Source organism: Oratosquilla oratoria, chromosome 21 (genome assembly GCF_046742065.1).
Source record: "Oratosquilla oratoria isolate Oo_2021 chromosome 21, ASM4674206v1, whole genome shotgun sequence".
Lineage (NCBI taxonomy): Eukaryota > Metazoa > Arthropoda > Malacostraca > Stomatopoda > Squillidae > Oratosquilla > Oratosquilla oratoria.
In genome coordinates, this window is record NC_134797.1 from 20,506,015 (window position 1) to 20,531,014 (window position 25,000).

The 25,000-nt window shown below is 44.9% G+C and overlaps 1 protein-coding gene across 1 annotated transcript in view; it reads left to right on the forward strand.

The window, feature by feature from the left end:
• LOC143036757 (EF-hand domain-containing protein 1-like) overlaps positions 1–19,862 on the forward strand; it is a 20,255-nt gene extending 393 nt beyond the window's left edge. Inside the window, exons 2-13 of the mRNA XM_076204459.1 lie at positions 355–461; positions 1,306–1,396; positions 2,882–3,079; positions 6,120–6,275; positions 11,415–11,587; positions 12,189–12,379; positions 14,261–14,357; positions 15,907–16,009; positions 16,479–16,571; positions 16,727–16,834; positions 18,108–18,237; positions 18,690–19,862. Of these exons, the coding sequence (XP_076060574.1) occupies positions 355–461; positions 1,306–1,396; positions 2,882–3,079; positions 6,120–6,275; positions 11,415–11,587; positions 12,189–12,379; positions 14,261–14,357; positions 15,907–16,009; positions 16,479–16,571; positions 16,727–16,834; positions 18,108–18,237; positions 18,690–18,931 (1,689 nt within the window). The 3' untranslated portion in view covers positions 18,932–19,862. The remainder of the gene's footprint in view (positions 1–354; positions 462–1,305; positions 1,397–2,881; positions 3,080–6,119; positions 6,276–11,414; positions 11,588–12,188; positions 12,380–14,260; positions 14,358–15,906; positions 16,010–16,478; positions 16,572–16,726; positions 16,835–18,107; positions 18,238–18,689) is intronic.
• Positions 19,863–25,000: the final 5,138 nt, after the last annotated feature.

Here is a 25,000-nt window from a genome sequence, read left to right on the forward strand (position 1 = left end):
ATTACCATTCTGTATTCTGCATAGTCGTTGTCTCTTTCATATTGATTACGCCTTCATTCTTGAAGAAAGTTACAAGTGTTTCTTATTGCGTATGTACTGTATATGTATGCATTAATATATGCATTATGTATGCATGTATTTCTATGTACATATATGTGCGAATGTATTTATGAATGTGTCTGCCTGTATATATGTACCTATGAATTAATGTGTGAATGTATGTGCATTTCCGTCTGCATATATGTACCTACTGTATTTATGTATGTATGTATGTGTTTCTATGTATGCATGTATGTGTATATGTATGCATGTATGCACAGTAATATGTGGTTTTAACAAGCGTTTACGACGCAGGAGCGAAGTACACGAAGGGGACAGGGACTCGTCTGGAAGAAAGGAGTCCCGACAGTCGCCACCGAGGGAGTTCACAGCGCTCCCCCCGCACTCCTCTTGGCTCCCAGGTGAGCAGGATATCGTGTTTCGTCGCCCAGGACCACCACTCCCACCCACGGGGGGAAGGGGGGGGGGGCAATGCCTCGCCGAAGAGGTGGAGTGATAGATCTGGCCAGGAAGACGGCGGCGCGAAGGAAGGACAAAAGAAGGTGTTCAAAAGCGACTCGGCATTCCTCTTTGAGCAAAAGTTAATTTGTAATCATGAAGGAAACTCGCTTGGCTCTGGTTCGCAGGGACGTCAATAAAGCCCCCTAGAGTTGTTATGTCTGCATGCAAATTGCGGTGTCAGTGCCGCATGCGGGAATGAGGAGTATTTGCCGAGGGTCAGTGTGACGGCGTCTGTCTACCTGCTCCTCCATTTCCAGGTGTTTTCTGTACGTTTCATCTCTTTCCCAACGGAGACTTTTGCCATGGCTTCGGATCAAAGATCGTGGATGGAGCCTTGGCGTAGACCCGGTTCTCAAAACCCATCCCCCACCACTGCGAAAAAACATCCACGGGAAGGTGATGCTCCGTGGGGAGCTGTGCTTGTCTGGGACATCCGGACCTGACCCACGATATGTTGGAGCTGTGCCAAAATACATTGTGTTTCTGTTGCATTAATATAAATCTGTTGACAAGAAAAAAATGTCGTAAGAGAACCACCGTGCATGTAGAAATATATGAAATAATCAACGATGACATATACTCGTATATTAGTTTGGTCCAGACTTATCGTGGGCCAGTCTCGGGTGTTCTCAGTTATGCACGTGCGCCTCATGAACTAACATAGTCGTAAGCCCTTTGCCCTCCCCGTTGGCCCCTCCCATGCCTATCCAGAGTGACCGACCGACCCGACCTTCCCTCCTGCAGGAGTGAGGGGGACCTCCGTCTCTCCCACGCCCGCACCAAGCGTGCCAGCGTCAAGCCCTTCGTGCCAGACTGGGCCATCCTCGACAAGAAGGTAGGGAGTCTCTACAGTCCCCAGATGCTGCTTCCCTCTCAATTGAAATCTCCAATTGCTTTTTCATCTATAGCAGTGGCTCTTAAAGTTGTTCAGCCCTGATATCCCAAAGTTCAACTCCAAGTTAACTTGATGCCCCCTCTCCAGTATTAACCTACTACTGTCGACTTTCAACTTTACTTAAAAAGAGAGAGAGAGAGAGAGAAAAGAGGACTTCTATGAACAAACAGCTGAAATCTAGGGACTCTTTATTTGTATTTTCAGTAAAAAAAAAAAAGATGACTAAAATATAATTCAAAACGAAATTGCTGATTTAATATTTCCTCCAGGATGTCTTTTTGGATAACCCTCAAGAAAAAGTTTCGATACCCCCTGGGGGTATTGAGGCACTACTCTAAGAACCCCTGATCTATAAGATCTCCTACTTTGTTTTCTAAACCGCCAACATGAAGGCCATTCAGCCACACCCTGGCTCTCTCTTTTAAGACTACCTATGTTACTCTGATCGCCTATTTAGAACCACCGAAAAGGTCCTTGTGTTTTCCCCAGACTAACGCCTCTCCCTTTCTCTCTCTCTCTCCCCCTCCCTCTCTCTTTCTCTTGTCTGTTCCACTCTAATCAGTCTCTCCTCCTCTTCGTGGAATCATCGATAGACACTGCTCTTGGTGGTGTGTCTTGCCAGATGGACTTTGGAGAGAATAACATCCTTACCGTCAGCCTTCAAAACCCATCAACACCCACACCTCCATCATCAATATGAGCCTCGAGGGGCTGGCGCTCGGTCACCGGACCGGGCCTAAGAGCTTTCTCTGACACACACGAGCCGTAGACGGAACGACCAGTTGTTCCTTTTTGTACGGTCACGCGTAGCACAATGGTATCGAGTCCCATCAGTGGAAGCTTTATATATATATATATATATATATATATATATACTTTTACTTACTCTGTTGGTTGTCAGGCCGGACGGCCCTTCACCGCTTTCACTATGCCTCTCCAGATGGTTCTATCCTCTGCCAGTTCCTTCCAGTCCTCTCTTCGTGCCACCCTCTCCACGTCCTTCTTTACTCCATCCATCCATCTGTACCTACTGGTAGTAAGCTATGATTGAGGATTAAGTCATATATATATATATATATTTATATATATATATATATATATATATATATATATACATATATTTTTATATATATATATATACATACATATTGTACACACACACACACACGCGCGCGCACACACACACACACACACACACACACACACACACACACACACACATATATATATATATATATATATATATATAGTAAGACAAGAATCACTATCACTACAGATATTTGAAAACCTGCTTTATGATGATTTCTAAAATCCACCTCCTGTCTTTTGTCTATCTATTTTTCTGTCCTCTCCCTTCCTCTTTCTTCCCAAGTCTTTCTGCCCCCATAGCTTCTCCCGAGTGAAGGTTTCCAACTTCCCAAACAGGTGCTGCGTTTCCGGGGCTATGTGACGGAGACCGTGGAAGGCGCCGCTGCCGAGGCCAAAGCACGACTGACGGCGGCGGAGGAGGAGGAGGGAGGGGCCATAGCGTCTCCCCAGATTTGCCGCGTCCGCCCCATCACACTGCTGTACTTTCTCGTCGATAACACCCTCAACGTTACCGAAGAATCCCCCATTGAGAAGGTATGCGCCTGCGTACACTTTTCGCTGCCTACATGGATAGAATTGCCCACAAGTGTCTCTACTTTAGATTAAGTTTGGTTGGGAAATTTCCTAGATAAATACGAAAAATAAAATAAAATGCGTAACATAATGCGTTATATGAACATTCCTTTGTACGAAAAAAAAGGCAAACGAAAATTCATTTTGGACTACAGTCAAATTTTAACTTTGACGGGAGTTATGAGACCGCGAATGTTTTAAAGAAAACTTGAACAGTTGCCACTTCCTTTAAAAAAAGCATGGGCCCTCTTTTTTTACACAAACAGGGTGTATAGAGAAATGAAACAAAACATGTGCATCTTTTAAAACATTTCATTTATGAAGATGGATAGTTATTGAAAAGATAAGGTGGTGGAAACACGAGTGGGTCTTATCATGGGGTGAGCGAGTACAGGCGTTCCGTCGCCTTCTCCGTGATCATTACTACATTTTTCCTTAATTGTGATCAATCTTTCGAACTGCTAGGAGCAATGCCAATAATTGCAGGATAAATAGGATTTTATTTGTTTATATAGACCTCAAGGTTCTCTCGTTCAAATGGAAAAAAACGACCAACAGCAGAAATCGAGAAGCCATACACTTGTCCAGCACCTCCATCTTACTCTTCTAGGTCACCACCTTCTGGGGCTTAGGGGTTCGCCTCCCTCGCCAGATGACTTAACTGCCTTTTTTGGGGGCCATCACGAAATATATGCAATGTAGATATCACGGTACACATATCGAGATGAGAACGCTATGGTGGTCTGAACGTGAGAGAGGAAGAGTAATATATATATGGAATTCAATATTTGCCATCAGTTTGCAGCATCTGCAGATAAGTGACACCAGGAAAGGATGCTCTCATCTTTGCAACATCCCAACGTGATACTAGTCACCAGTCACACTTGCAACGTAGCTAGTGAACAAGGGACTACTCGTTTAGTGAATAGGAAAACCAGGTTATCGTCGAGTTTTAAAATCTGGTCGTATTGTTCCGAGCAGCGAGTGCAGTCCCGACTCACGAGACTCGGTATAGTAGGTGTAGCGTTTCCTAACTGCCAACAGTTATAGCGATCCTCAGGCAGGGAGATAATTCATTTCGATAACTAAGGTTAATGCGTACTTCAGTATCGCAGCTAAAGATGTGACCAGGTCAATGCCTTACTTTCTAAATCAACATATATCTACGGTCTATAAACACATTGTAAAAAGTAACAACTGTCGTCGAAAAAAAGAAATAAAGCGAAGAGAGACACCTCTCAACAGCGTCTTTGTAAAGAAAGATTTCTCGCGATGACAAAGGGACGATTCTTCAACCCTCAACTCCCTGTCACTCTTAGGCGACACGTGAGTTCGTTTGAGTAAAAACGACTTTAGGTTACAATCTTTTATTTATCAAACCTCCAAATGTCAAATCATCTTTGCGTTATATATTGGAAAGCTGAATGACGAACTTAGAGAGGTTAAACCTATACGAATATCAGATACATTGTTGAATTAGACCTAGGGAAGTCTAGAACACTGTAAGCGAAGTCGTCTTTTAGATTTTCAAATTCACAACATTTGTCGAATCTTGAATGTGTGACCAGGGCTGAGAAGCAATAGTATCAGCAGCCTGTGTACGATTTGTGCCCTCATCTTATAGGTGCAACTGTACCACTTGAACATTTTTCATGCGCTCAGTTATTTGAATTTAACGGATATTCTCCTCATTAGTGTTGCTAATGAAAGCGGTTTGAAGTTCTCTAGCATCGCTTAATTACATTGTTCTATAATTATTTTTTGTCTCTATGGATTCCGCCAAAATAAAACCTAACGGATAAGAATTTTTTGTACTACACTAGATATTGGCCTAGATTAAATGAACTTGGCATAATCAATAGAGCTGGCCATCATCATAATCACTGGCCATCCCTATACTCTCCGTATTAGTGAGTTCCCAGGCCCACCAATATCACGTACCAGTTGATTCACATAACTGTTGAAAGCTTGTCAATAGAATTTCATAAATACCCATGCGCATGTGTCTCTCCGCTGTCCTTTCCCTGACACGGCGTCACCCATAATTCTCCAGGATTCTTATTGTTGGGAATAATTTCTCGACGGAAAAGAAGTAAAGTTAAGGTTTCTAGAGGGCAGTAGAACGGAGGAATGACAGAAGATAAAGTAGATCAGCATTCTTGTTTGAGTGGAGATTAATCTCCAATCCTAACAGAAAGCAAAGTGACTCTGGCCAATAGGGGTGACACTAACGTCCCCCCGAAAGTATTTACTGCATTAAACTTATGCAATGAATAATCTGTACGAGGTCGGGGGACATCTCTTCTTACTGCATATCACCACAACATTAATAATTCCACACACACAATCTTTCAGCACATCCCGCAAGCGATCAAATATTCCCTCATCTGTTTTCCCGATGTAGTTCAGGCTTTTAAGTGGTTCTCCCTCCTGCCTCACACGTCACACGAGCTTCTTATAGCCTCTGTACCATTGCATCACCTACTGAATGAGAAAACAAACTCCCGAAAGTAGATTTGCCCGTGGTTCATATCCACAAGGTGTGGGGGTGGGGGGGGAGCATATGCCCTGGGGAAGGGGGGGCACTTTTAGGAAGGCGGCAATTATAGCCTGGACTTGACGCCCTACAAGGCTGACAAAATCATGATAATACGAAGAAGGTCAAAGAACCTCTGAATATATTACCGTAATCGACGTATTTTGCGTTAGAATCAACAAAATATGAAATATTTTCGCCATATCCTTTCTGTAATAGGGACATTGAATACAAAAATTAAAATCTGTTTGATCATTTCGCAAGCCAATAACTAAAATAGGCAGTAAGGGATGGTGCAGGTGGGAAGTGGTGATGGGGAAGGGGGTGGGGCGTCACCGAGAACTTTGGCCCCGGGGGGGTGGGGGGGTGGCGGCACTTGAGGCATGTATGTAAGGGCTCTCACCCCATCACAGACCTCACCCTCATCTCCATGTCAGACTCGCTACAGCTGGTCTTCCCGTGCAGACACTCGGCCGAACAAAGCCACAGCTGGTGGCTCGACAGCGGGTGCCGCGCCCAGATGGGTCCGGGTTCTGGCACTGGACGGACCTCAACCTTGGCGTCTCCCTCTCCCTCTACGGACGCGACTTCCACCTGTGTGACTGCGACGCCTTCACCAGGGTAAGTAGGCCCAAGTAGCACGTGCCTTCGCCTGCCGAGTGGAAGTGACAAAACACGAATACCAGCTGGAGAACTCTCGGATGCAGAAAAAAAATCCAAAAGAAAATATAATAGTAAGTAGACACCCAAACAATCAAATGAAACAAAGTAAGCAGCAAACATTGTAGTTTTTTATATTTTGAACCAAGGGAATCTTATAACTCCGAACTATGCTACATACATATGCCTCGGCGAGTTCTTTTCATTAATTCATCGACTAGGCGATTGCTAAATTTTTTTTACCCGATTCTGAAATAATTATTTCTGCGTACTTTTGTATGCATCACATTCACCTACTTTACATTCCCTGCAGCATAGAATAAGAATGCCGTTACCTTTTTCCCGTGCGCGTCGTTCAAGGCCAGACATATTGTGGTAAATCGAAAGAAATAAGATTTTCATACTGCATGTAGAGTTGGACCTAAAACGTGTTTAGATTTATCCACTAATTTAGATAGGAGGGATATCCTGACCTATGGTATATCAAAATTATGCAAATATGCCTTTCGTTGGTGTTGCAGTAATACAGTTTTCCTCACAAAAATTTCTTTAATTGTAAGAAAACTGTTGTTTATATAAATGTACTAAATCGTCAAACAGCGAAAGATATATTTGCATAGCTCTGATATCATGGGTCAAGTCCACAACGATTCCTTTCCCCTATCTTCATTTGCCATTCCCTTTTTTTATTTATTTTTTTATTTAAAGTGTTTTAGACTGAGTTAGAAATAAGTTCAATAACTTTTTCTGTTCAGTAGGGCTGGCGGTTCTGAATGAGGGGCGAATCTGTTGATATTTATCCGCAGTCGTTCTGGAAGATTCTTTATGGTGTTCGAATGAGATAGTAATAACTGTAGCGTCATTCATTAGAGGAATGTTTCATATTTTTCTATAATGGTATTTTGTATATATATATATATATATATATATATATATTGCTTTATGTAGTGATATTTTTGTGCATTGATATTTGCACTGTGGTTCCTTTGTAAATGGATGTTCAAGAAGATTTAGATAAACTACAGCAATGGTCTGAAAAGTGACTAATGAAATTTAACATGAGCAAATGTAAGTTTATGCACATGGGTAAAAACGACAATAAGTACGATTACAAGTTATTTGGAAAGTTGTTAACGAAAGTGGATAGTGAAGGATAATTCAGTGACCTCGAATCGTCTAAGCAGTGTATTCCCGTGTCAGAGAAGGCAAGAAAGTTTCTAGGACTGATTGTGATATATATATATTTGTTTTAAAAATCAATCTGTCGTTAACAGGCTATATAAATAGTTCGTCCACATTTAGAATATGCTGTTTCCATATGGTCATCTAATCTCGTTAGACATTGACAGGTTGGGAAAAGTACTACGGCGAGCCACAAAAGATTCCAAATATAGAAACTAAATCGTACGGAAATCGACTAAAACGTGATCTGTTTTCCCTAAAAAGCTTAGACTCGGGGGTGACATGATACAAGTCTTTAAGATCCTAAAGGGAATTGACATAGTGATCAAATTTTCACACTGAATGATTAGACGAGAAAATAATGGTCTCGAACTGTCAGGAAGTAGATTTATTTTGGAAATGGGTTGGAACTTCGCCAACGGTGTAGTAAATGAATGGAATAAACTTCTTGAAGAGGCAGTGCAGTGTAGTACAGTTCGAAATTTTAAGCTCCATCTAGATAAGCACGTAAGAAATACTCGTATGCTGTAATGCCTTTTTGTGTCTTCCACTCTCTCCCCTCGCCTTACCCCCCTTTCGCTGTCTTACCATCCCTCTCGCTGTCTTACCCCTCTCGCTGTCTTACCCCCCTCGCTGTCTTACCCCGCTCTCGCTATCTGACCCCCCCTCTCGCTGTCTTACCCCCCCTCTCGCTGTCTTACCCCCCTCTCGCTGTCTTACCCCCCTCTCGCTGTCTTACCCCCCTCTCGCTGTCTTACCCCCCTCTCGCTGTCTTACCCCCCTTGCTGTCTTACCCCCCTCGCTGTCATACCCCCCTCTCGCTGTCTTACCCCCCTCTCGCAGCCTTACCCCCCCATCTCGCTGTCTTACCCCCCTCGCTGTCTTACCCCCCTCTCGCTGTCTTACCCCCCCCTCGCTGTCTTACCCCCCTCGCTGTCTTACTCCCCTCGCTGTCTTACTCCCCTCGCTGTCTTACCCCCCTCTCGCTGTCTTACCCCCCTCTCGCTGTCTTACCCCCCTCTCGCTATCTTACCCCCCTCTCGCTTTCTTATCCCTCTCTCGCTGTCTTACCCTCCTCTCGCTGTCTTACCCCCCTCTCGCTGTCTTACCCCCCTCTCGCTGTCTTACACCCCCTGTCGCTGTCTTACCCACCTCTCGCTGTCTTACCCCCCTCTCGCTGTCTTACCCCCCTCTCGCTGTCTTACCCCCCTCTCGCTGTCTTTCCCCCCTCTCGCTGTCTTACCCCCCTCTCGCTATCTTACCCCCTCTCGATGTCTTACCCCCCTCTCGCTGTCTTACCCCCTCTCGCTGTCTTACCCCCTCTCCCTGTCTTACCCCCCTCTCATTTTCTTACCCCCCTTGGTGTCTTACCCACCTTGCTGTCTTAACACCCTCTCGTGGTCTTACCACCCCTCGCTGTCTTACCCCCCTCTCGCTGTCTTACCCCCCTCTCGCTGTCTTACCCCCCTCGCTGTCTTACCCCCCTCTCTCTGTCTTACCCCCCCCCCGGTTTCCATCCCCCCCTCTCGCTGTCTTACCCCCCTCTCGCTGTCTTACCCGCCATTGCTCTCTTACCCCCCTTGCTGTCTTACCCCCCTCGCTGTCTTACCCCCCTCTCGCTGTCTTACTCCCCTCTCGCTGTCTTACCCCCTCTCGCTTTCTTACCCCCCTTTCGCTGTGTTACCCCCCCCTCTCACTGTCTTACCCCCCTCTCGCTGTCTTACCCCCTCTCGCTGTCTTACCCCCCTCTCGCTGTCTTACCCACTCTCGCTGTCTTACCCCCCTCTCGCTGTCTTACCCCCCCTTGGTGTCTTACCCCCCTCGCTGTCTTACCCCCCTCTCGCTGTCTTACTCCCCTCTCGCTGTCTTACCCCCTCTCTCTGTCTTACCACCCTCTCGCTGTCTTACCCCCTCTCGCTGTCTTACCACCCTCACGCTGTCTTACCCCCCTCTCGCTGTCTTACCCCCCTCTCGCTGTCTTACCCCCCTCTCGCTGTCTTACCCCCCTCTCGCTGTCTTACCCCCCTCTCGCTGTCTTACCCCCTCTCGCTGTCTTACCCCCCTCTCGCTGTCTTACCCCCCTCTCGCTGTCTTACCCCCCTCTCGCTGTCTTACCCCCCTCTCGCTGTCTTACCCCCCTCGCTGTCTTACCCCCCTCTCGCTGTCTTACCCCCCTCGCTGTCTTACCATCCCTCTCGCTGTCTTACCCCCCTCTCGCTGTCTTACTCCCCCTCCCGCTGTCTTACCCCCTCTCGGTGTCTTACCCCCCTCTCGCTGTCTTACCCCCCTTGCTGTCTTACCCCCCTCGCTGTCTTACCCCCCTCTCGCTGTCTTACCCCCCTCGCTGTCTTACCCCCCTCTCGCTGTCTTACCCCCCTCTCGCTGTCTTACCCCCCTCTCGCTGTCTTACCCCCCTCTCGCTGTCTTACCCCCCTCTCGCTGTCTTACCCCCCTCTCGCTGTCTTACCTCCCTCTCGCTGTCTTACCCCCCTTGCTGTCTTACCCCCCTCGCTGTCTTACCCCACTCGCTGTCTTAGCCCCCTCGCTGTCTTACCCCCCTCTCGCTGTCTTACCCCCCTCTCGCTGTCTTACCCCCCTCTCGCTTTTTTTCCCCCTCTCGCTTTCTTTCCCCCCTCTCGCTGTCTTACCTCCCTCTCGCTGTCTTACACCCCTCGCTGTCTTACCCCCCTCGCTGTCTTACCCTCCTTCGCTGTCTTACCCCCCTCTCGCTGTCTTACCCCCCTCTCTCTGTCTTACCCCCCTCCCGCTGTCTAACCCCCCCTCTCGCTGTCTTACCCCTCTCTCGCTGTCTAACCCCCCTCTCGCTGTCTTACCCCTCTCTCGCTGTCTTACCCTCTCTCGCTGTCTTACCCCCCTCGCGCTGTCTTAACCCCCCTCTCGTTGTCTTACCCCCCTCTCGCTGTCTTACCCCCTCTCGCATTCTTACCCCCCTCTCGCTGTCTTACCCCCCTCTCGCTGTCTTACCCCCTCTCTCACTGTCTTACCCCCCTCGCTGTCTTACCCCCCTCTCGCTGTCTTACCCCCCTCGCTGTCTTACCCCCCTCTCGCGGTCTTACCCCCTCTCGCTGTCTTACCCCCCTGTCGCTGTCTTACCCCCCTCTCGCTGTCTTACCCCCCTCTCGCTGTCTTACCCCCTCTCGCTGTCTTACCCCCCTGTCGCTGTCTTACCCCCCTCTCGCTGTCTTACCCCCCTCTCGCTGTCTTACCCCCTCTCGCTGTCTTACCCCCCTTGCTGTCTTACCCCCCCTCGCTGTCTTACTCCCCTCGCTGTCTTACCCCCCTCTCGCTGTCTTACCCCCCTCGCTGTCTTACCCCCTCGCTATCTTACCCCCTCGCTATCTTACCCTAAACATCCACACAAGAAAAATAGCAACTATCTCTAATCTTATCAGTAATACTACACAAGTTCCACTCTAAGCTCACAGCTTAAATTCACGCTTCCCTGGAGCAGACTGATGTTTTGTTTTGTTCTGGCTCTAATGAACTTGGTTTACTAACCGTATGTGATATTAGTAGTGGAACAACACAAGCGGTAATAGCTCTCATTGTTTTAATAGCTGAAATGATGAGGTTAGGGGTGAATTTTAGGTGTTGCCGATAGAATTGGCAAGACGGTTATTACTGTCGTGCACATAATGAAGACGGGAAAGCACATGGTCATAGTTTGAAGATACATATACTGTTTTGACAATGCTTCTATTATTAACAGCCAAGTCTTCTCCTGTTCTTTCAATTTCAGCTAAAATTCTGAAGATGTTTATTGGATGTTTGATACTAACCTGGTACGATTAACATTAACAAAATGAATGCATTAATGCCAGTAAATGTCCTTTGAGTCTGGGGTCACCAAGAACCACTGCCCTAGTTCCACTCTCTTCGTCTTCCTCCTCCCACTAGGAGTACCTCTTGAGCGAGGGAACAGAGGTCAACCCACCCGCGGCCGTGCCCTGCGACCCACTCGAGGACCTTCGTGCTTCCCGGGCAGACACCCCTCATCGAGTCTCCGACTTGAGGCCGCGTCCTCCGCCTCCAACACTCGGGGGACCCCGCACTCCAGAACGCATCCTGAGGTTCTTGAGAAACTATGTTTCCTTTATCACCTCCATTAGGGACCTGTAAAGGGATGCTCTTGGCTAACATTGTGTGCAGCGGTCGATCCGGGAGAAAGGGGCGATTAAAGACAGGACAGGGATAAAGTATTAGTCTGGAACATGAGTAAAGATAGGAATATAATGATGGGTAATCCTGCCCATAAAAGTTGCAAAAGTGCGACTATGAACTACATATGGATGCTGCGGTGGGAAACGAGTACTTGGATATGTGGATGCTTGTCTGGTATTTTAGGTTGATATTCCCACTAATTGATTGTATCATTGCTGGGTTTGTTTACAAAGATTGTGATTTTGTATAACATCTGTTGTCTCCATTCATCTAGTTTCTAATGATGCATGATACATGAGTATCAAACTAAGCCCACTCGTGTTCTTCGTTTGACTTGGATAAGGTCGACAATATAAAACCTTGTAAGGAATACAGTATAGTACCCAGAGAATAACACGTCTGGTAATTGTGACTGAGTTTCTCAAATAACCCTTCAACGATTTCTCTCAACCCACCATCCCACATCCCCTGTGCATAATGTTTTCTTCTCTAATTCTCTTTCTTTCATAGGTTTGAGATAGAAGTAGAGGAGAAAATTGTAACTGGAAGGATCGAGCAACGGCCGGCAGTATTGCTCTACCGGCCACACAACCAGACGGTGGAGCTTCGAGAACCCGCGGACAAAGAGTTCGCCGAAGTCCGGCGATTTGGGCCCGTCATCCTTCGACCCACCAAGGTTCCACTCGAAGGATATGGTCGAAGTAAGTGCGAGGACCACACTGTTCCGAGCGGAGGGACTGTATGCGCTAAATTGGATACCAAGCGAGTTCGAGAGACGTGGTGATCAAGGATCTGACCACCCGCTGTCACGGAAGAGCGGTCTGTGGAGAAAGTGAAAGGATATTTGTGAGGCACGCTCAATAAAAAAAAAACTGCGGAACTAGAATACAAACTAGACTGGAAGTCCTGGCCAGTTTCGTGGGCCCAAGGTATCCTAGATGGGCAGGTTGTTACTTGCTGTCATCAAATTGTTTCGCCTCACAAACCTATTTACCAAAATGGCACGCTTTGCATATCATTATAAGCAGTGCGTGTTGGAAAAAAAAAGTGCTTCATATTTCTAACACTTGTCAAGCTTAGAAACAATGGAGTTTTCTATATACATATCGATTACATATTAATTCAACGGTAGCATACCTGAATTATAGGAAACTTAGGTGCGTTGACGGCTCTAAAGGAGAATAGTTACGAAAAAAAGAGGGGGCTATGGGGTATAGAGATACCCAGGTGGTCTTATTTCGGCCTTAGTGTCACATTAACTTGTTGCATTCGGACACACAAAGAGGCAGAATTCCATACACAAACACAATACTCGATAACACAGAGGGGGAACTTGGATCTTAAATGACATTAGACTTGCGAATAAGTGTTCTCACAGACAGCACCGTACCCCAGGTTGTTCTACAGTGTCACTCAGTAGAGAAAGAATTAACACGTGCATGCACACGGCAGTGGCGGATCCAGGGTGTAGGGGGGGGGGGGGCGCTTGAGACCCCCCCCCAAAAAAAAAAATCTTCCAGTACCTTGTTGTAGAAGTCGAGAAACCTGCCAGGAGCATAGCAGAAAACGGTATTAGTGGCAAAAGTATATTCAACACATGAAGGGTAAATCTTTAAATTGTAAGTGTTACTTTTTGTCTCATATTCTGAAAATAAAGTGAGAACATGTACTTCAATTTATATTCAAAACCATCATCGTGCTACAAAGTACATCTCTTTATAGGCGTAATCCTCACTTAAAGAATTCAGATTAGCCCTCGCCCCACCCTCACCTCCTGAAATTTTGATTCTGGGTCCGCCACTGGCCCACGGCAAGCGAGGGCATGCGTTACATGCGTCCTGCCGAGTCGCGCAGACATTAAAACCCACAAACGCGTGCAGAGATCCGCCATTACATGCTTAAGTGACGACCCCTCACCTTTGCCCATCACCACTTCCCATCTCCATCATCCCTTACAGCCTGTATTAGCTATTGGCTTGCGAAATAATATTTCTAAAATGTTATTTAATGTCCCAATTGCAGAAAGGATAAAGGAAAAATATTTCGCATTCTGTTGATTCAAAAGCAAAATTCGTATATTACGGTAACATATTCAGGGCTCCTTACATCTTTTATTTTGTCAGCCTTGTGGGCGGCCCCCCTAAATGTGCAGCTCCAGGGCATATGCATCCCCCCCCCCATGTGTAGGCCCTGAACAACGTGCGTGGCTACATACATACAATTTTTCCAGCAACGTCTTCAGCCTAATGAATAATAGATTAGTCTCCAGTTCATGCATACCAAAGTGAGGTTGTATACACGAGGTAGGCTAGACGCAAACCACTAATATACTGCTGAAGTTTTCATTATTAGATGTATACGATCATTTACAAATATTGCGTTGCGATCGAAACGTGAAAAATAGACGACAAAACGTAACTTGAGAAATCTGAGAAAACTTGTATTAAATGGGTGACTATCATTTTCTTTACTCCATGTCCAGGACTTTCGCGAACAAGATAGAGGTCCTATAGATATTCATTGTATATCTATACTTGGAGATATCCTTCTGCAGTTTAACCAGCAATCCTCCTGCCCTGCAGGTCACGTGGCAGAAGTGGGAGAAGAAGACGTGGGGTTTCCCGTTCTCACCGCTCGAGCCTTCATTCCACCCGTCGTCATCAGGATCTTCGGTAGGAGGTAACGAGGTCTCGGCTCTGGCCCCCTTTGTCTACTTCTCAGTCTTTGCTTCAGCATTATGCAAAGCGTACTCACCCAGTCTCCTGATTGATTTTTTTTTCCATGTATTCGTGTCACTATTTTGAAGTTTGTCTTTTACTACGTGACGGTGAATAAGAAGTACTCCGGGTTCATGCATAGGTACTGCAGAAGGAGTATATTTACCTTGTGTGTGGGCTCGTGTACTTACCTAATTGTAAATGAACAATAGAAAAGTCACGCTCGAGCGATAGCCTCTGCTTCCATCTGTTAAACTCAGCTTTAAATTTTAATTTTGTAAAACTTAGATTTTATACATATGAATTCATTTCCTAAACTGAATTGGTTTCCTATCAATGTTTTTTATATAGATTAGATTTTGGCTTACAACTTTCTGATATATACGGATAAGCTATCATTCTGGTCAGAGACGCTAATCTATACGTCCTGGGGGTCTTACGTCTTCCTTTATTAGTTGGTACTACATTCGACCTCTCCTAATTCCAGATCACTATCCCTCCTTCTAATGAACGCATAATTTGGTTGTGATTCTCCCCACCAGCTGTTCTCTGTCTCCTTTTTGAAGTTCCGTCGGGCCCTCCACTTCTCTTCGCATCCAAGGTCTCGAGTAGACTACAAAATTTTCCGCTTCACATTCTAATATTTTAAACCAGCGTGTTTCTATCCGTCCCTTCTAATGATGTTTAGACTAGAAAATATAAAATTACGAGAAGAAAGGAGTCACTGGTATGTGATGACTTAACAAGAGGTTCATAGTAAAAAAAAAAAAAAAAAAAAAATATGGAAGGACGCACACGCGCACACATCCTGCACCAGGGCTGAAATTATTTCAGTATCGCTGCGCTGCGGGGTGTTACACCAACTCTCGTGGCCGGGAAGATGGGTGTGTGTGTGCATGTAAGGTCACAGTATTACCCATAGATCGGTCATACGAGCTCAGAGCTCTCTTCCGGGAGGTTAATAACTATCGGTCACGAGTCCAACACGAGATCCAAGACAATGATGGTGAAACACACACACACACACACACACACACACACACACACACACACACACACACACACACACACACACACACACACACACACACACACACACACAGCTAATCTCATCTGCCCTCCACCAACATGATTCTGATAGGAAATTCCCTGATGCGTTGTGTAAGAATAGGCATTTCAAGGTGACTACTTGGTCCATGACGGGGGGGCCCACTTGAGTGGCTCGACTGTCAGTATAGCAGGGAAAGCGACGAGGCGGGTTTGAGATGGGAAGAAGCAGATTGGAAGCGGAGTGTAATGGATGGGAATGAGCCGAGGATGTTCCTCTCCCTTGCAGAGCCACCTTGCAAACGTGTAAAAAATAAATAAATAAATAAATAAACAAATGAATAAACCAGTAAATATAGAATAAGATAAATTAATAAGTAAATAAAGAAATAAATGAATAAAAACATAAGTAAATAAATTTACTTCAACCCGTCCTCTCGTGGCCTCCTTCCTCTTTTTGACAGGATCACAATTTTGAGCTGTGACGAGACGACTGGGGAGTACCTGCAGCAGCAGTTCGGTGCCAAGAATGTTCCCATCATGCGTCGACCTGATACACTAGTGACGGTACGTGAAAATATAAGAGAGTACGAGCAGAGAATGAGTTTGAGTATTTTGTCAGGAATAAGTAACTCGCCAAAGATAGTCTTGGAGGTGGTCAAGGTTTAAGGAAGGTAGCAAAACAGGATAGGTAAAAGTTCAAAATGACCAGTATTCGTTTAAGTAAAGATTAGTCTCCAATTTTAAAAGAATGTTGAGTGTCCGTATGGGTGTCACTAAATTCACTAAGAGATTCACTTTAAAAACATATATGAAGTTAATGGTTTCTTACTTGATGCTGTCCATTGTTTGGGTTGAAGACGTTACCCCATGTTGGAGGTGGCATGGCGTGATTGATGAAGGGCGATCATCGTCGTGTGGGTCCTCCCTCTGGTTGTTGTTGCACAGTAAGAGATGGAGGGGGGGGGGGGTGAGAGAGAGGTGGTATAAAGAGAAAACTATAATTCGTAAAGGTCAATCTTTCCTTTGTTTGTAGGAGGACATAACCCCCGGCGTGGGTCGGACCCAGTCGGACATCGTGACCCGGAATACTCCAGCGCCTGGAATACTTCCCTCGCAAGATCCCACGGCGAGTATTTTTTCATTTCTTTCTTTCTTTTTGACGTCACCATCACACAATGTAATGAAATTTGAAATTAAAGTACACAATGAGATTATCAACATCGCCATTGATACCCATCCCCATCATTTGTTTCCTTCGCCATCATCATCTGCCACTTGCAGGTCCTGCGTTTCCTGGCCAAGCTGGACACTGACGATCGCGTGGACAGGGAGAGGCGCTTCATTGTCTACCTCCATCTGAGCGACTCGAGCATCGAGGTCCTGGAAAAGGTATGTATACGTAAAAGGAGGGGGGGGGTAAGTTTTCAAACGTCGGCTTTGTCGTGCGGATCATGGATGACTTTGGTAACCTGGAGAGGATGGTAATGCGTTCGGTTTTTCTCTGATGAACGTTACCGTGTTCTTAACATTTAAAGTAATGACACTTTTATTGGCTTATGTCCAAATCTTTGTGTCCAAAACACTCGTACTCTTTGTAATGATGGAGCCTCCCCATGTTCAAAAAATTGAAGATGACGGGTAAAAAATTACTTTAATTTAACTTTCAAAGTAGATCAGTGAACTCAGACCGAGCTCCAAACCGTCGTGGTTTGTGTAAATAGTCTGCCAGATGTTAAATGACGCCATTGATTAGGATGAGTTTGAAAGTAGGATCGTTTGTGCTTAAACGGAATATTAAATTTTTAGCTACGTTAAAAACAACAATCTTGACACTGCGTGGCACTGAAAAGGATTCGTAGGGCACGTGATAGAAGGGAACGTTAAGTAACATACCAAGAAGTGGATCAGTTTTCATATGAATGTATCCTGGTCTCCAACCTTAGAAATGGTGACTCTGGGCCATAGAGGTGTATAGAATAGGCAAGAAAAGGTTTACAAATAGTGATCAACGAACGGAATAGACTTAATAACCATGTATCGAGCGCTGAAACTGTTTCTTTAGTAAAAGGTTAGATAGCTTATGGATGGGAATGACTGGTGGTAATGGACATGGAACTCCATAGTGTCTACCTTATGTTCTTTAGCAGTCTCCTTCATTCTTATTTTCATACCAAAGTAGCTTAACCACGCCTAAAACAGGTACACGATTAAAACTTCTTCCCCCTGTCTTTTCCAAGCAATTAGTCATTCAGAGACCTCTCCCAACCACACGACCGAGCCTTCCGCCTGCCTCTCACGCCCACGCTCGACATTTCTCTGCGTCCCTGCCACCTTTACCCACACGACAATAATTTCCTCAATTTCCTCAAGAGATGTGGTGCTCCTGCTAGCGTTCTGAAGACCATTACGATACCATTACGATACCATTACGGTACCATTACGGTACCATTCACTGATAAGGATAATGACCTCATAATGGTAGTAACATTAATAGAGGATCACCATTATCCTTATTTTATTTTCATGACCAGTTATTATCACGATAATTATAATTGTAATAAAGATGACATTATGCCCTTGAACCGACTTTTCCACCTACTACTGGAAGTCGGTCGGCATTCTTTCCTTACGAGGAAGCTGAATCATTTCCGTTGTTCCTCAGGGCACAGGTCAGGGCGGTCCTGCAGCGTGTGGTCGTGCCATCACCAGGTGTCAGGTGCCCAAGCCTCCGAGTGGGGAGGACGACGACAGGCCTGCGAGGTCCTTCTACGGCGTCAAGGACTTCTACATCGGTGAGTCTCCTCCGAGGAGGAACCTCGTCGCGCTCAGGCTCTTCGGGTCTGAGGCGGAGTGGCCCTTGTCTCGAGCGAACGGTAGCAAATCACGAAGACGATAACGCCCTCTGTCCGGGGCCTTTGGTTAGGTTAAGATCGAACAAGTGTTGTCAAATATTGGGTGGGGTGACCAAGATACCCCTGTAGCGTAGTCATTAAGGGCATAAACATGGAGTACTCCATAAGCGTACCTCGTATCATGCATATCAATGTTAAGTAAATTCAATTAGATGAATACATAGCAAATGCGATGTTGTCTTCGTGGCGACAACATCAACGTCATGTTCGATCAGTGTCATCGTCGGTATGGCGGTATCTTGAAAATCCCAGTTAACAATCCAGCTCTTCAAGTCCTGGTGGAGACTTGCCCCCATACCCTTTCTACTCATGACGTTATGTTTCCCTCCCAGGCTGCCCGCTTTGGATCCGAGGCCGGGGATACCTCGTCATCGACGCGGACCTGGCCGTTCTTAAGTTCGCCGAGAGCTACCCCGAGCGAGTCCCGCCCCGCCTCCTCGCCTCCCTCAGGAGCCACTTCGGCAGAACTCAGAGTAAGGTCGCCGAAGAGGCAGAGGCGGCGCTCGCCCTGACGGAGGCACCCCGAGGAGAGGGCAACAAGGGCGACCAAGGCGGTGAGAGGGCAGAGGCGTAGACATCGACTTTGGTTTTCTGCAGGGCCACTGCGGACTGGCTGGAAGTACACCAGATCACAATCTCGGTAGGATAAGCTATATACTCCAGGAGAATCAGCTCTCCTTATCCTTTGGCGAGCGTTCACAATTTGCTTATGCACAGTGTTAGTGGTAAGCAAATATGAGACAATTGATGGCGTTGCTGTAAGGGATTTTTAAAACTTCTCTATGCGAGGGGTGTTGAGTGGTGGGAGCTTAATTTTTAAAGTGGCTGGCTCTAGTCTTACTGAGGGTTTCATCCAAGAACTAGGCCAAGTAGAACAACTTCATTAAGATTTAATGAAGACAGTCTTGCGGTTCAAGAACTGGAAACTACAGCAACGCCATCAATTCTTCGGTTGATTTAATTCCCAAGGATCGTCTCGTGTTTTTGTACCACTATCCTAACGCAGTTCATTAGCAAATTTTGAACGTTCGTCAGAAGATTAGGGGGTGTTCATTCTCTTGGGATATATAACTTACCCTACAGAGATTGTGATCTGGTGTACCTAGGCCAAACCGGTAGAGACTTGAACATACGAGATCCATCAAAAATGTCCAAGATAGTTCGGTTGTATTCCGTGTGAGTCATCAAATCTACCGGATTGGCCGGGGTAAGGCCAAACTCATGTTCAAGTCCACCTTGATTGAAGAATGCCCCAATTTTAACTTCTCCAACAATAATGGTCTCCGAACATTATTTCACGGTTAGAGGGGAATCCTTTGGTCAGTAAATATCACCCTCCGGAAGGGGCGATTTCTCCTTGAGTGAGGTCATCTGCCCGTCATGTAAGTTGTCCATGTTTCTGTTAATTCCCCTACGTATGTCGAATATGTCTCATCACTTCTATTATCTTGTACTTTCCTGAAGACGGCTACAGCCGGTAGCCGAAATAAAAAATTCAAACGTTCTCCCAAGTTCTATTTTACTCCGACACTAGGTTCTCCACATGATTTATAAAGTAAATATGTATATACAGTATATCATATACACATACATGCATATATATAATATATACAGTATATATATATATATATGTATGTATGTATATATATATATATTATATATATATATATATATATATATATATATATATATATTGCTTGAAAACATGAGGAAATCAAAGATCGGAATACTGAACGTACTTTGAAAATGTCTTAGATAGACGAAAACGTTCAGTATTCCGATCTTTGATTTCTTCGTGGTTTCAAGCAATATATCTTTATTCACATGTTTTATGTGATTACTGTTGCATATATATATATATATATATATATATACACATACATATACATATAAGAGGCAAAAAAGCCTTTGGTATAAGGGAGGTAGCCAAAAAAACAAACGCATAAAAACCACCCATTCCATTCCTAACATACTCCACTCCCTTCCATCCTTTTCCCTCCCTCTTATCTTGGCACCTCCTGGATGACGTGTCATCACTGCATCTCGCCCACTGCCCTGGGTCCAGCAGTATCGCAAGACACAGCACATCCACAGCAAGGCCGCTTCATTAAATCGGCGAACCCCCCTATCCGTTCCCTCATACAGAAAAGAAGACGGGGAGAAATCCCTTCGGGCTGCGTCAAATTATTTCTCACACAAACCCCCTTAACCCCAATCCCCCACCCATTCCACCTCATGCATCACAGCATCATCCACACACAACCTTTCTCCATTCACCCCTATCTTCTGTCCTCTCCAGTCCTTCTTCAACCAACATTCCCCTCCTTCCCAATGACCCCCTCACCCTATCTATCCATCCCATCCCAGGTCACCCCCACATGTTCACTCCTTCCAACTCTGTCTTCCACACCTCTTTTACTAGTCTTTCCCCACTCATTTCTTCCATGTGTCCAAACCGTCTCAATACTCTTTCATACATATATACATACATATGAATATGTACGAGACTTTTTAAATCACTGTCGGAGAATGAGATAAGATGGACAGAAAATATGTATATTTCGACCACTATCTGTGGTCCTCTTCAGCAGAATGATGAAGAGAAACACATTCTGCTGAAGAGGACCACAGATAGTGGTCGAAATATATAGATTTTCTGTCCATCTTATCTTATTTTCCGACAGTGGGTCAATAAGTCTTATTTTACAAATGTACTACTACATTATACCTTCCTATACGTATATACATACTTACACATATATACATACACAAATATATATACATATATTACAAATACCACACACATACTACATATATATATTTATATATATATTATACATAATATATATATATATATATATATATATATATGTATATATATATATATGTATATAGATATGCACATATACATATGTACATTCTTGCATACACACCTATACATGCACACACACACACAAACAAACACACAAACACACAAAAACACTCACATATATATATATATATACATATATATATATATACACTCACACACACATATATATATACATATATATAAATATATATACACATATATATACACACACACACACACACATACACACACACACACACATACACACACACACACATACATACATACATATACCAAGGCTTCTTCCCCCTTCCAAGGGAGGTAGCCAAAAAGGGAAAGGCATAAAATCATTTCCACCCATTCCATCCCTGAATACACTCCACACCCCTCCACCCTCCCTCTTATCCGAGCACCTCCTGGATGACGGGTCATCCCTGCACCTTGTCCACTGCCCTGGGTCAGAAGCAGTGTCGCAAGACACAGCACATCCACAGCAAGGCCGCTTCATTAAATCGGCGACTCCCGCTCTCCGTCCCCCCCATTGCATAAAAGGAGAGGACGGGGAGAAATCCCTTCGGGCTGCGTCAAATTTTGCTCACACATACTACCTCACCCCCCATCCCCCCGCCCATTCCACCTAATGCAATCACAACATCATCCATATACAACCATTCTCCATTCTCCCCTGTCTTAGGTCCTCTCCTGTCCTTCCTCAACAGACATTCCCTTCTTCCCCAAAGCCCCCTTCACCCCATCCATCCACCACACCCCAGGACATTCCCTCATGTTCACTCCCCCCACATCTGCCTTCCATACCTCCCTTCACTAGTCTTTCTTCACTCATTCTTTCCATGTGTCCAAACCTTCCTAATACTCTTTCATCAACCCTATCTCCCAGCTCCTTTTTCCACCCCTGTTCTCCTCCTCACCTCCTCATTTCTCACTCTATCTAGCCTAGTAACCCCCATCATACTTCTCAGACACCTCATCTCAAACACATTCAAACTCCTTCTCTCTTCTCTTATGTTCCATGTTTCTGCCCCATACAGTGCTGTTGGCACAATCACTCCTTCATACAGTCTCCTCTTCGCATCCATTCCCAAATGTCTATTCCTCATTACACTCTTTAATCCACCAAGGCATTTACTCGCTTCTCTCAGTCTACATTCTACCTCCACCTTCACTCCACCTTTTCCTGCCACATTTGCACCCAAGTATCTAAAACTATCCACTTCCTCCAGTTGCTCTCCCTTAATGCTCACTTCCAGTCTACTGCCACTTTCACCCCTTGTACATCTCATCACCTTACTTTTACCCACATTTATCTTTAGCTTTCTTCTATCACATACTGTCCCAAACTCTGCCATCAACTTCCTCAATCTCTCCTCCGATCCTGCCACAAGCGCAGTGTCGTCCGCAAACAACAGCTGGCTCACCTCCCACTTTTCTTCATTTTCCTTAACCATCTCCAACCCCTGACGCACTACCATTGCAATTACCTCTCGCACAACCCCATCCATGTATAAGTTGAACAGCCAGGGTGACATAACGCATCCTTGACGAAGTCCCACCTTTACCTCGAACCACTCACTCTCTCCATATCTAATCCTGACACAAGCTCTACTATTCTCATAAAAACTCTTGACAGATCCCAAAAGCTTTCCTCCTATCCCGTATATCTACAGAACCTCCCACAGTGCCTTCCTGTCTACCCTATCATAAGCCTTTTCCAAATCCATAAAAGCCCAAAATACATCCTACCCCTTTCCTATAGCTTTCTCACATATGTCTTACTACAAAAATCTGATCTACACAACCTCTACCCGTCCTAAATCCACACTGTTCCTCACCAATTACTCCTTCTGTTCCTCTCCTAATCCTCTCAATCAAGATCCTCCCATAAGCCTTCTCAACTACACTTAACAAGCTAATCCCTCTGAAACTACTACATTCACACTTGTCCCCTTTTCCCTTGTAAAGAGGAACTATACAGGCACTCCTCCAGTCCTCCGGCACTCTACCCTCTCTCCAGCAAACATTAAATAACCTCACCAACCAGTCCACCATCACTGTACCTCCCTTTTCAAATATTCTACATGGCATCCATCCAGACCAAGTGCCTTACCTGCTTTCATCATCTTAACAACTGCCTTCACCTCATCCTTCCTTATTTCTCCTCCATTCTCCTCATTCATCACTCTCATTTTCTTCGCATTTCCCACTGCAGCTATCTTTCCTTCCCTATCCTCCTTCACATTTAGCAACTCCCTAAAATACTCTGCCCATTTTCCCCTTACTGCCTTCTCTTCCATTATCATCTCTCCATCTGCACCTTTTACCCTTTTTTCTCTATTTGATTCACTTCCTCTTCCTCTCTTAATTTCTTTCCAAAACATATTTTTATTACTTTCAAAAATTTCTGTCATACTCTTACCCCATTTCACATCTGCTCTCCTCTTTGCAACCTTTACCTTTTGCTTTACTTCTCTTTACGCGCGCGCACACACACACAACATACATATAAATAAATATATATATATACATAATATATATATACATATACGTATAAATATATATATACATATATATATATATATATATATATATATATATATATACATATATACATACATATATATATATATATATGTATATATATATAATGGAGAGTTGATAATGGAAGAGATGGCAGTGAGGGGAAGATGGGCAGAATATTTTAGGGAGTTGCTAAATGTGAAGGAGGATAGGGAAGGAAAGATAGCTGCAGTGGGAAATACGAAGAAAATGAGAGTGATGAGTGAGGAGAACGGAGGAGAAATAAGGAAGGATGAGGTGAAGGCAGTTGTAAAGATGATGAAAGCAGGTAAGGCACCTGGTCTGGATGGATGTCATGCAGAATGTCTGAAAAAGGGAGGTTCAGTGATGGTGGACTGGTTGGTGAGATTATTTAATGTTTGCTGGAGAGAGGGTAAAGTACCGGAGGACTGGAGTAGTGCCTGTATAGTTCCTCTTTACAAGGGAAAAGGGGACAAGTGTGAATGTAGTAATTTCAGAGGGATTAGCCTGTTGAGTGTAGTAGGGAAGGCTTATGGGAGAATCTTAATTGAGAGGATTAGGAGAGGAACAGAAGGAGTAATTGGTGAGGAACAGTGTGGATTTAGGACGGGTAGAGGTTGTGTAGATCAGATCTTTGTGGTAAGACAGATATGTGAGAAAGCTATAGGAAAGGGGAAGGATGTTTTTTGGGCTTTTATGGATCTGGAAAAGGCTTATGATAGGGTAGACAGAAAGGCACTGTGGGAGGTTATGCAGATTTATGGGATAGGAGGAAAGCTTTTGGGAGCTGTCAAGAGTTTTTATGTGAGTAGTAGAGCATGTGTTAGGATTGGAAATGGAGAGAGTGAGTGGTTTGAAGTAAAGGTGGGACTTCGTCAAGGATGCGTTATGTCGCCCTGGCTGTTCAACTTATACATGGATGGGGTGGTGCGAGAGGTGAATGCTAGGGTAGTGAGTCAGGGATTGGAGATGGTTAAAGAAAATGGAGAAAAGTGGGAGGTGAGCCAGCTGTTGTTTGCGGACGACACTGCGCTTGTGGCAGGGTCAGAGGAGGGATTGAGGAAGCTGGTGGCAGAGTTTGGGAGAGTATGTGATAGAAGAAAGCTAAAGATAAATGTGGGTAAAAGTAAGGTGATGAGATGTACAAGGGGTGAAAGTGGCAGTAGACTGGAAGTGAACATTAAGGGAGAGCGACTGGAGGAAGTGGATAGTTTTAGATACTTGGGTGCAAGTGTA